The sequence below is a fragment of the Monodelphis domestica genome, chromosome 1 (assembly GCF_027887165.1).
Source record: "Monodelphis domestica isolate mMonDom1 chromosome 1, mMonDom1.pri, whole genome shotgun sequence".
In the NCBI taxonomy this organism is placed as follows: Eukaryota; Metazoa; Chordata; class Mammalia; order Didelphimorphia; family Didelphidae; genus Monodelphis; species Monodelphis domestica.
Window position 1 is genome coordinate 303,677,517 of NC_077227.1, and position 12,343 is coordinate 303,689,859.

Consider the following 12,343-nt stretch of genomic DNA (forward strand, 5'->3'; position numbering starts at 1 on the left):
TAATTGATATCTTCTTGGTTGCCTTATTGGTGGGTGGGGGAGAGGGTGAGAAGTGGGGAGAGAATTTGGATTTCAAAATTTAAAAAGAAAAGAATGTTAAAAATAAATAAATAATTTTTAAAAAGAGTTTTGTATGAGATATTCATTAGAAGACCTGGGAAATTCTAAGCTGATATATAGGTTGCTTATATTTTTTCATAGGAGCATATATTTGTTGAGTCAGCATGTTCCCCTTTGTTGAGTCAACATGCTCCCCTCTTACCCCACTAGCCTCCACATTAAAAACGGTATTACCCCAATCCTGTTTCATAAAGATATAAACATTCCTCCAAGAATGACCAGGTTCTCCTCACTTCCTGGAGATGAAGACAGGAACAGAAATATTCAATTGTTCTCCCTTACTCTTATTTATAAACTACACAGATGGAAGGGGTCCTTAACTCTTATCAAGTTGGGAGCAGAGAGTATTCATTTTTGATGGTGTGGCAGAGCAGAGGAGAGGTGAAAAAAAGTTGGGAAACTCATCTTGTCTGTAATAGTGGACTCATCAAGATCCTACCTAGGATTCCTCAGACTATATGCCAAACTTCTTATGGGCCATGAAGTAAAGGATAATTTCAGCGTTGTGACCTAAACTATATTAATTATTTGGTCACCATAGATATCCCAAATTAAAAAAAAAACCCAAGTCAGCTGGAAATTTATGGTTATTTAATTAATATAGTGGAAAGAAATTAAGAAGAAGGGAGAAGGAAAGGGTGTAGGATTTCTTCCGCCTGGCTAGTGCCAGGAGGAAGATTAGAGGCTCTAGGATGGTAAGGTTTTAGAGAATAAAGGAGGAAGGATTCAGCCTGAACTCCAAGAGGGCTCAGCCAAGACGCCTGAACCTGAATCAGCTCAAGGGCAAACTCACCGCCAAAACCCAGACAAGTAGCTGCCACCATGCCAAGATGTCGGAACGCGTAGCACACTGCCAGCCAGAGCCGCCTATCCAGGGAAAGAGGGAGAAGAGAGGAAGTGACGAACCCTATATAGGCAGTTTTACGTCACTTTCCTGTGTCTCATCTGTACCAATGTTAGCTTAGCTTGACTTAGGACAGTCCAGGGGTCTGTCAGCTGTTTCTGCACATGTCTGTTGAAGGTCATCTTCTTAGATACTTAATCCTTGAGTATGGATGCAGACATTCCTGACCTTGTTAAACTAAGGCCTGATTCCCAAGGCCTGATTCTGTTAGGCCAAGATCTCCATTGTTACAAATCAGGAAATAGCTAAAGGTGGAGTAGTTTTAAAATTCACATTAATAATTCTGATTAACTCCCTAATAGTGATGTATATGCAGGGGAGAAAGGCTTAGCCTGTATAGGCGGATGTCCAAAAAGCATCTCAAATGGTGAGATGTGTAGGTCTCCTCTAGGCCTGCTTCTAAGATAAAATAAGGCCAGAGGGAGAATTTCAGGCCATATTAAATGTGTCTCAGTGCATAATTTGCCAATCATAGTTTTAAGTTCTTTATTCATCCTTTCAACTTGGCCTGAGCTCTGGGGATGATATGGAACATGGAATTTGGGAGATATCCCTAAGCAAGAGTATATTTGATTTAGGACAGAATCAGTAAAATGATTTCCTCTATCTGAGTCAGTACGTGCTGGCAGGCCAAAACAAGGAATAATTTCTTTTAAAAGCACCTTAGCAACAAAAGCTGCTGTGGCTCAAGTCACAGGAAATGCTTCTGGCCATCTGGTCAGTTGATCTACTATGACTAGACAAAATTTATAATGTCCAGCCTTTGGCATTGTTATGAAATCTATCTGTAGGTGCTCAAAAGGTGTGTAAGCCAGAGGACGGCCACCAAAGGCTTTGCCACAAAAGGTGTATTGGTTATATGCTTGGCAGGTAGAGCAGGCTGAACACACTTTAGAGGCTATAGTAATTATACCAGGGCTATCCATACTCTCTTGTATGATGCCCTGGGTGCCAAAGTGACCATTTTTATGACAGATTGGGAAATTTGGTGATAGAAATTTCTAAGGAGCAGCAGTTTTCCTTCAGATGACACCCATACTCCATTAATCTGTTTTGCTTTGATTTTTTGCTTCCATTTTTCCACTTCCTTTTCATTATAGGAAAGTGATAAATTTAAGTCATCAGTGGTTGTTAATGTTAAAATGAATTCAGGCCCTTCTATGGCTGTTAGCTTTGCAGCGGCATCTGCTCAATCATTTTCCCTAGAGATAAGGTCAGTGTCACCTGTATGGGCAGAGCAATGAACTACAGCTAGGGTTTCAGGCAGCTGGAGAGCAGAAAGAACTTCATTAATAATTTCTACATTAGCTATAGATTTTCCAGCTGAGGTTAAAAATCCTTTCTGGAGCCATAGCATTCCAACTGAGTGACAAATGCCAAAAGCATATCTAGAATCCATATAAATTATTGCCTTTTTATCCGTGGCAATTACACAGGCATGTTTCAGAGCTAAGAGTTCTGCCCTTTGAGTGCTAATATTAGAGGGCAGTGAAGCTGACTACTCAGTGGCAAATTCTGTGACTACAACAGCTCCAGTGTAATGTATGCCATCCCTCATAAAAGAGATACCATCAGTAAATAAGACAAGATCTGGATTGTCTAAGGGAGTGATCAAGAGATTATCGAGGCTTTTCTCCCATGGACACAAGTGTTTCACAATTGTGTAATGGTTCTCCTGAACTTGGTAAATCTGGAAGCAAGGTGGCAAGGTTAAGGGTTGTACAGAGTTTCAAGGTAATGTTTTCGCTATTTAACAAGGTTATTTCATACCTTGTAATTCGCTGATCCAAGAATGCCTGTGTTCTATGCCTTAGCAACAATGCTTCTACCTCATGTGCACACATAAATGTTAATGGGCATCCCAATACTAGATCAACAGTTTTTGTCACTAATAAGGCTGTAGCAGCTACTCCTCTAAGACATGGTGTGGTGGTGTTCCTGATGCTACTGGGTCCAACTGGTCAGAATAATAAGCAATTGGGCCCTGAGAAGAACCCAAAGTCTGATTTAAAACATGTGAAGCTACCCCTCTTCGCTCATGTACATACAAAGTAAATGGCCTGTTGTAATCTGAGGTGCCTAGAGCAAGGGCAGGCAGGATAGCCTGTTTTAGATCTGATAGAGCTGACAGGTATTCTGGCTCTAATTTGAGGGGTTCAGGGACTGAATCCCTTGTTAGTGCTATAAGGAGTTTAGTAATTTCCCCATAGCAAGGAATCTATTGTCTAAAAAACCCTGTTGCTCCAAAAATTGCTCTCAACTGTTTCTTAGTGGTAGGAGTGCTTAAATTTTATAGATATAGATATATATACCTCCCAGATGGGAGGTATAGCGACCCCCCACATGAGTCCTATAACATCTATCTGTGGGAATAACTGACATAGAAAGAGGGAGCTAAGGAAATGGGAGAATAATAATGACTCAAAGACAGAAGTAGAAACACATGGGGAGTAATGCGAACTCCGAGGAGATAGGAGGAACAAGAGAATAGGTGGGGAGTATCAACCCCTTGATACTCTTAGAGAAGAGAGTCTGCTTTGGGGGCAACAACGTTGCTAGGAAAAGTGGAGCCTTGGCTCCTGGTACCTCTATGGCAATAGCAGGTACTGGGGTGACAAAGTCGCTATGAAGGAGATATATTGAAGCAAGAGAGTAAGAGGGCGAGGAGGGAAGAGGGAGAGAGGAACTGAAGGGCAAGAGAACTAGTCAGAGAGAGCTAGTAAGAGAGCGTTAGTAAGGGAGGAGTTTGAAAGGGAGTTCTTAGAAGAATGCAAGAGTGGTAAGAGGAGAGGAGGATAAGGGAGAGAGGAGAGGGAGGCAGTGAAGGCCGAAGGTCAGAGAGAGCTGGTAAGAGAGAGCAAGAGAGGAGTTAGTAAGGGAGGAGTCCGCGCTTGTCCCCTGGTATTTATTGAAGGTATTAGGAATGTATACATAACATGACATGGGTATTTCCATTGGTTAAATTGACAATGATGATATCAAAGAGGTGGAGTTTAATCTATCCCAGGCTTTTGTATATTAAGTCCCAGCCAGCAAAGCCCTGATTCAAAGCTATGGAGCTATGTTAATGACCTTGCTTAGAGCAGAGGAGCAGAGGCAGATTGGCTCTCTCCACGCGCAGTCCAAGAATTTGCCCATCCTTTGCTAGTGCTTAGGACTGTCCCTTTAACATCATGAGTTCTGACCATGTGTCTGGTAGTACAAGATTAATACATCAATCATACTTCCCAGATGCTAATAAGCCTGGCATGCTACAAACTTTGAATATTCTCAAGTAGTTTGGGAGAAATAGAGTGGGCACCTGCAGTCAGGATGAACCCCAAATATTCTACTTTAGGGAGATACCACTGAACTTTACCCTTCGAGATCTTATGTCCTCTTTTGTGCAATTCCAAAAGAAGGTGTTTACCATCTTCTTGGCATGCTTCTGCATCTGTTGAAGCCAAGAGTAGATCATCTACGTATTTGATTAGTTTGCTATTTTTAAATGTTATATTATCTGTGTCTTGGCTCAAAATTTGTGCAAATAAACTCAGGCTTTCCACGAAAACCTGTGGCAGATGGCTCCACATATATGAGAGCCCTTCCAGGTGAAAGCAAAGATATGCCTGGAGTTCTCATGTATGGGTATGAAAAAGAAGGCTGAGCACAAGTCTACTACTGTAAAGTTTGTAGCTGTGCTAGGAATAGAAGAAATAATCATATGTATGTTGGAAATTATGGAGTGTCTCTTTATAACGTGGTTGTTCACAGCCCTCAGATCCTGTACGAATCTATAGAGGTGCTTGCCATCTGGCCCCCTTTTTGGTTTTTTAATGGGTAGGATGGGCGTATTGTATTCAGATTTATAAGGGATTATTATTCCCTGATCAATTAATGAGTTTATTACTGGGGTAATACCCTCAATTGCCTTCTTTTGAGAGGGGATACTGAGGAATGGAAGGAGGTGGGCTAGATTTAGTTTTTATCTGCACAGGAACAGCTGACTTAAGTAAGCCTACATCAGAAGAAGATGTGGCCCAAAGAGACTCCGGTATATCTTCAGGTATTACAAAGGTGGGATGTTCTTTCCCCTCCTGACTCTCTGAGAGAATTACAGGGAGTAATTTTAAAGATTCCTCAGGTACTTCCAATGATAAGGAATCATCTGGGGAGCAAGTTATTGTGGCTCTGAGTTTTCATAGAAGGTCCCTCCCCAGCAAATTTAAAGGGGAGTCAGGCATCAAAAGGAAGGAATGTTGTACCCCTATGGGTCCTACAGACACCATTCTAGGGGAAAGTTTTTTAATCCTTTGGGGTATTCCTGACACTCCCATTACATTCTCTGAGCCAACAGAATAACAATGTAAATCAGGTGTACTCTTTAATATAGACTTGGAAGCTCCAGTGTCTAAAAGACTAATAGGTGTTACCCACCTTTAAGGTAACATGGGGCTCATTAGTATGGGGGGGGAAGTGGAAAGGAACAACAGGTAGTAGGACATCAGGGTCCAGAAAATCAAAGGTTGTATCCTCTGATTCCTCTGCCCCAGCCCCGCCCCCCAAAACCTTCATTGTATTTGGGAAGTTCCTTGGGCACCTCCCTGAAGAGCACCCCCCTGAAGGGCATTAGTACCCCGAGTATTTTTTGGACAAGCACCACTTAAATTATATTGTTGTGGAGTTATTTAGTTAGAGTTATCATTTTCCCAATATCTATTCCTATAGTTATCATTCCTAAAGTTGTGGTTTCCATTATCATTAATATAGTTATTTCTATAATTATCACTTCTGTCGTTATTAAACTGCAGATTCCTTCTGAGTGCCTCGAGTAAAGTTCTATGTTCTGCCATTCTGTGGCCCTTCTTTTCACAGAATTGGCAGGTAATGGATTGATAATTAGATTCCTGGAGAGGGGCAAGTGCCATTCGTTGAGTATCATGCCCACTTTCCATTTTAGCCATTTTATCTTTTAAACGTCTCAATTCTTTATTTCCTCTATGAGATCATTATTTTCTTCCTCCTTTTCTTTGTTTCCCTTTGAAACATATAGAGCTGTTTTCCACAATTCTTCAAAGTTCATCTCTGGCCATCTTGGGCAATGTGTTCTACAATCACTTAATCACTTTGCAAGAGTTATTGACAAAGTGTCTTCTAACTTGTCTTATGCAATTTTCTTTAGATAGGTCAAAATCCAGGTATTTACTCCCAAACTCGATTATTCTGTCCATGAACCTGGAGGGTGTCTCTTCCTTATTCTGCTTAATTTTTCAAATTCTGTCCACTTATCTGTACTGTCTGCACACTCTCTCATTGCTGTTAAGATGGCCTCCCTACAATGGTATAGTTGTAAAAGATCCTTAGAGTCGTTATACTCCCATTCGGGATCTTGAGATGACCAATCTACTGCATTGTGCCTCCAGGTTTTGTTGACATGAATAATTATTTTATTTTTTTCATGTTCAGTTAAAAAAGCCTGTAGCAAATTTTCAATGTCCTTGTAAGACAGATTATACTGAAAAAAATATGTCTGTCATCTTTTTTGTTACTAGAAAGGGATCTTGTTCATATGTGGGGATATTTCATGTAAATTCATTTATTTCTTGGGGAGTAAATAGTATATTGTGTCTTAAAGTCACCACATCCCCGTTCCATCCTATTTCAGGTACTGTTACAAGGGAGGTTTACAGTACTTCTCTTAGAGGAAACAGACTTCTAATTGAATTTGGTAACTGTAGGTCAGTTTGACTAAGACAAGTTTCTTTAGAAGGGTGAGATTTACTTTGGGCTGTAATTTGGTTTTGTGTAGGAGAAGGAACATGAGAAACTGGGATTTCAGGAGCAGGGTCTTGGGGATTAAGTTCAGCCAATATTTGCAGACCATGAGAGAATCAGTCTGTTAACTGAGCTATAGGGAAGGTGTTTTCCATCTCTATTTTGGGGAAGGAAATTTCTTCATTTAGAGGTTCAGAAACAGCTGACAGACCCCTGGGCTGTCCATAGTCAAGCTAAGCTAACATTGGTACAGATGAGACACATGATCATAATCAGCTGATATCTATTACCTATCTTATCTGCCTCTCTGCCTTCCCTCCTCCTGGGTTTTCTTGGTGGTTGTGGCAAATGCTGGAGGCTATCATTTATTTGTTGGCACATATGTGTATATGATATTTTCTACCATTCTCTCTTGGAGACTTTTTTCCCCTTATAGAATGGTTATGAGGGCAATAAACATGTGTATAGGATCTACTATTTTCCAGGCACTATGTTACAACCTTTGAGGCAGGGACTATTATTATCTCCATTTTATAGTTGAGGAAACTGGAACACATAGAGATTAAATGACTTATCCAGGATCACAGCTAGTAAGTGTCATAGATCTGAACTCAAGTCTTTCTGACTCCAGGCCCAGCACTCCATCCACTGCATTACCAACTAGATGCCTCATATTTCTTTGCAGATCTTAGTGCTATTGCAGAGCCCATCAATATAGCTCACATATAGCTCACTGCAAAGCACTTTACTCACATTTTCTCCATGAAGTGAAGTGGAACAAGTATTATCCCCACTTTATAGCTGAGGAAACAAACTGAGACAGTTGAAAGGTTAGAAGGGGTTATAGAGATGGCAACAGGCAGGTCAATGCTAGGATACAAAATATGGGAGATATAGTTTAAGGAATAAGAACGGGACATAAGGATGAGAAGAAATGGAGGGAAACAAATGGGGGGAAAGATATAGAATAAAGTCATGGAAGATAATGATGGATACAGAATTAGGGAAAAGGCAGGGATGAAGGACAAGAAGTGGGGCTTAGATCAGAGATGGGGGAACGGGCACAGGAATAAAAACTGAGGAAGAACTAAAGAAAGAGATGTAACAAAGGTGCAGAAACAGAGATGAGGATGATAATGGGCACAGGGATGAGGAACATTAGGCTCAGCAAAAAGGAAAGATAAGGGTGTAAGAGAACTAGTTTGCATCCTTCCTCTGCCACTTCCACTTGCATGACCCAGGGCATGTTAGGGAAACCCTCTGGGCTTCATTTTCATCACTGGTAAAACCGGGGAAATGGACTCTAAGGATGGATCTCAAAGGTCTTTTCTAGTTTAAAAATTTATGCTCCCGTGACTTTATGAACAGAAATCAGTGAGGGATGGGTGATATGTATTGGGGAATGGATGAAATGGCCCAGCTTGGGGGAAGGGAGACTTAGAAAGGGAAGTGCTGATGCAGGGCTGGGTGGGGCGCGGTCACTGTAGCCTGGTGGTGGAAGGGTGGAGGCCGGGAAGTTGGGAGGGGAGTGGGTGGGGTCTTGGGGCTAGTGAAAGGAGGGAACCTAGCTGAACCAGGGCTCAGTTTCACTGAAGATCCTTAAGTGAGCCTTTTCGGTTCTCGCCTGCCAACAATATGCCCAAGTGTCCTAAGTGCCAGAAGGAAGTGTATTTTGGTGAGCAAACTTGAATCCCATATTCCGACCCTTGACCTTCTTTCTCTTCCTTTCCTTTCCCCCAATTCTCCATGCTTTCACAGCATCCTAGAAGCTTTGGGACACCCCTCCCCTGGCCCTTAGAACGGATTGTGGCCCTAGATACTGCTTTTCACCACGCCAAGGGAAAGTCTTGGGACAATCCCTTTTCCCAGTCTCCTTGAGACGCTTCTTCCCTCCCATCCCGGGCACCATTCCTCTCCCGTGGGATCCGGGATGCAGCGCCCTACCCTGTCTCAGACTCTGGGCGGTAGACACTCTATTTGAACTCTTGAGGCTTTTGACCGTCCCCGGGGACCCAGATTCGGACCTGGACACTGTCCTGACCTCATTCCTCGTCCCGGGCGCCTCCCGTCCCGCATTTGCCCCGCAGACTCTCCTGTCCAGAGCCACTAGAAGAACTCCAGATTTCCCTCTCCGTTTCACCTGCCTCCTCCCTTGTTGACAAGTAGCCATGTTAGAGCTTTCTTGAGAGTATATCGGTATTTGTATCCGGCTCCAGCTTCAACGCCAGCCCATAGCCAGGTTTTATTGACTTTGAGAATCTCCAGCCCTGCTGCTCCTATCTCCTCACCTCTCTATCTCCCATCCTCTTTGCCTACTTCCAACCTCTAGATCTTTCTCTGGGCAGATGTGGGGAACTGGGAAGCTGCTGTGATAAATAGGGGCGGAAATGCCGCTAATTTCTCCAGGGAGGTTCCTCTGTGCAAAGATCTGGGGTGTGGCAGTTGAGTGAGTGCATGCGTGTGTTTCAGTCTGCATAGATGAGCCTAAATGAGTCTATATTTCTCTATGTGACCATGATATCTGGGTAAAAGTGTGTGCATGTGCATATGTGTGTGGCTACAGTTATGTCATGGAATCGCAGACCTTTAGAGCTGGAAGGGACAAGTGTCTATGCGAATGGGAATATCTGCCGGGTGTATTATGGATAGTCAGCCTCATTGGAGGTTGTATGTGTTCCACTTGTTCCTGTACTGAACTCCTTCCATGGTTTGGAGATGGCTAATAAGGTTCCCCCAACAAGTACAGGAGAGCCACATCCATTTCTGCTTCTCAGAGGCCAGGATGACAGATGAAATTGCATTTTGAGGACCTGGGCAAAGTGATAGAAAGATAGAAACCAGGCTAGTCAGAGAAAGGAGAGCTCCTCTCCCACCCTAAAAAACCTTATCTGGGAGGTGAAATGGTCCGTTTAGGAGGAGGTAAAGAGATGAGGAACTTGAGGCCCTATTATTCACTGCAGGAGAGGACCTTGACTCTCTTGGCTTCTGCCTCTGCTTGCCAGACTTCTGTATCTGCATCTCCCTCCATCTTTGTCATTTCCTGTAGCTCTAGGCTCTACTTATCTGTTTCTTTGACTCTTTCCATGCCATTCTCAGTAGATAGTGGTCTATATGTCACTGACTTTCTCACTCACTCTGGTACAATTTTTTTCCCCTTCTTTCCAGAGTGTATGTACTCAAGTTTCCTGCAAATTCTTTGGCCTCTGGCTAGAATTTCTAGTTAGGGAAGCAGAGGGTGGAGCCTCTTTGAAAACAAAGAGAAAACATTCACACTAGTGAATGAGAGCAATCTCCAGACCCTTTGCCAAAGCTGGGCAGGGCAGAATTAGACTCTCTGCTCTCCTTACTATGTACTGAGTAGAAACAGACAGACAAAAAGAAACTGAGGGAACTTCGTTTTCAGTCAGTCTGAAGGCTGCTCCCATTTCTCTCTGTCCTTCATTCTCTGTCCACTGTGTGTTCCTCTTCCCTAACTCCTTGGACTTTTTCCTCTTCTAATGTCCTTAGCTTTTCCTTAGACCTAAGTTCCATTGTTTTTTGTTTTTTTTTGTTGTTGTTGATGGGTTTTGTTTTTTTTTTTTTTGCTTCATTCACAGTCTTATTCCTAGACAGGATGCAAACCATCCTTCTATCCTCTCCTCTATTCACTGTTACAGACCAGTAGGGAGGTGCCTTTCTCAGTACCTAAAGCCTGAAAACCCAGGGCATCTCTGGACTTTTTATCAGAGGAGAAGGAACAGAGAAAAAATGAGGTCAGAGCAGGAGAATGACCTGGTGGGGCACAAATTAGGAAGATTCCTTGGACAAAATACACAGAATGGACCAAAGGCCCAGAATCAATTATGTTCTAATATAATAATAATATACTTTGCTACCAGAGGTTATGAGTTAGGATAACTGTTAATATGGTGGTGTCATTCTTAGAGACAGGTAAGTTGAGAGGGGCAGTTTTGGGGAGTAGATTGATTTGGAACATACTCAATTTGAGGAGCTAGTGGACTATCCAGTTGGTGATCATTTGGATTACTTATCTCTTTTTGCCATCTTGTGCACACATCCTCATTCCTCCATTGAAGGAAATGAAGAGAAGGATCTTCCGGTCTTAGGGTAGGAAGAGAGTACATGTATATCAAGACTTGAGAGCAGCAGAGAAGAAAGAAGCCTTTATTTATGTGTGTCTGTAACTTGGTGAGGGGATATTGGGTGGATCCTGGGGTCATCCTTCCTATGTTTTCCCAGCTGAACGAGTAACATCCTTGGGGAAGGACTGGCATCGCCCCTGCCTGAAATGTGAAAAATGTGGAAAGACACTGACATCAGGAGGTCATGCAGAGGTGAGGGGGACCCAGAGTATAGAGAATGTGAGGGGACTCAGAGGTGAGGTAACTCATGTAGCCATAGAAAAATATTCTAAATTAATTTAAAAATAATAAAAAAAAGAGTTGAGGTAGCCATTGATGGGTGAAAGTACCATGCCTGGGGAGAAAGATTGTCCTAAGCCTTAAAGTTGCATTCTGAGAATTGTTAACAAAGTTTTTCCCCTTCCTGTTTGGTTTGCAGCATGAAGGGAAGCCCTATTGTAACCATCCCTGCTATGCAGCCATGTTTGGGCCCAAAGGTGAGATACTCCATGTTGCCTTCTGACTGCCCTACCCACATTGTCTCCACCATCTATATGATTCCTATCCCATTTCCTTCCTCCCTTTTTTTTTCCCCTAAGCCATCTTCCTGTTTCCAATTTCTAACTATTTTCCTCTAGGCTTTGGAAGAGGCGGTGCTGAGAGTCATACCTTCAAGTAAACCCAGGTAATAGTCCACCCTTGCTAAGTTTGTTCATTAAATGGGCAGTATACAAATAAGATACAAGTTAACAATGGATCTTTTAGCATGTCCTTTACTATTACTTGTGGGCTAAGGGTATATGTTTGGGTACAGGCTTTAGAGGGTAGGTTTGGGTAGGGCAGATTTATTACCCTAGGTTTAGGGATCAGATTTTAGGGCAGTTTTTAATGCTATCTCTGTCTCTTTCCTTACAGGTTTTGGGAAGTCTTCTTTTCATCTGTGTTGCTTCCCTTGAATTTATAGGCAAATGTCAGCTGGACTTGACCCTTTGTAATCTGTCATGTCCCCAATAAACCCTAAATACACTGACTTTTTTATTGTACTATCGACCTAGGGGGCAAGGGAGGAAGACTCCAGTCAAACCAACTTTTATGGTCCTGGAAGTCCAAACAAACTCAAGGTTCTTGTGAGGGATCCATCTCTATGTCTTAGGCTTCCCTGATTTCAATCTGCCTCTCAAGGTACCAGCTGCTCCAATAACAGCTATTTTGTTGAACCTTTGCCCTTGATCCCAAGGGCTTCATTTTCCAATACCTCTTAAACCTTTCCTGGTTCCTGAATACTTGAATTCATGATCTCAATTTCCAGAGAAAGAAAAAGAGATGGGCTGTCACTAGATCTGGGATTTGTTCTTCCTCTTCTCCTTTTCCGTATTGTCTACCTATTGGAGATCATGAGTATTCTTGTTCTAAGATTTCTTTATAAGAGAAAAAAGAAGTACTA

At 42.4% G+C, this 12,343-nt stretch overlaps 1 protein-coding gene across 1 annotated transcript; it reads left to right on the forward strand.

Annotated features, from left to right (window-relative positions):
• The first annotated feature begins 8,293 nt into the window (after positions 1-8,293).
• CRIP1 (cysteine rich protein 1) lies at positions 8,294-11,929 on the forward strand. The gene is made up of 5 exons (XM_001364134.4): positions 8,294-8,453; positions 11,018-11,112; positions 11,339-11,396; positions 11,538-11,584; positions 11,815-11,929. The coding sequence occupies exons 1-4, from the start codon at positions 8,414-8,416 to the stop codon at positions 11,576-11,578; spliced, it is 234 nt and encodes a 77-aa protein (XP_001364171.1). The 5' UTR covers positions 8,294-8,413; the 3' UTR covers positions 11,579-11,584; positions 11,815-11,929.
• Positions 11,930-12,343: the final 414 nt, after the last annotated feature.

What these genes read in the sequence shown, in the direction of transcription:
- CRIP1 (XM_001364134.4), top strand. Translation starts at nt 8,414, where the DNA reads ATGCCCAAGTGTCCTAAGTGCCAGAAGGAAGTGTATTTTG. An exon ending in CCAGAAGGAAGTGTATTTTG is followed by an intron (nt 8,454 to 11,017) that starts GTGAGCAAACTT and finishes ATGTTTTCCCAG; the next exon opens with CTGAACGAGTAACATCCTTG. An exon ending in CATCAGGAGGTCATGCAGAG is followed by an intron (nt 11,113 to 11,338) that starts GTGAGGGGGACC and finishes TTTGGTTTGCAG; the next exon opens with CATGAAGGGAAGCCCTATTG.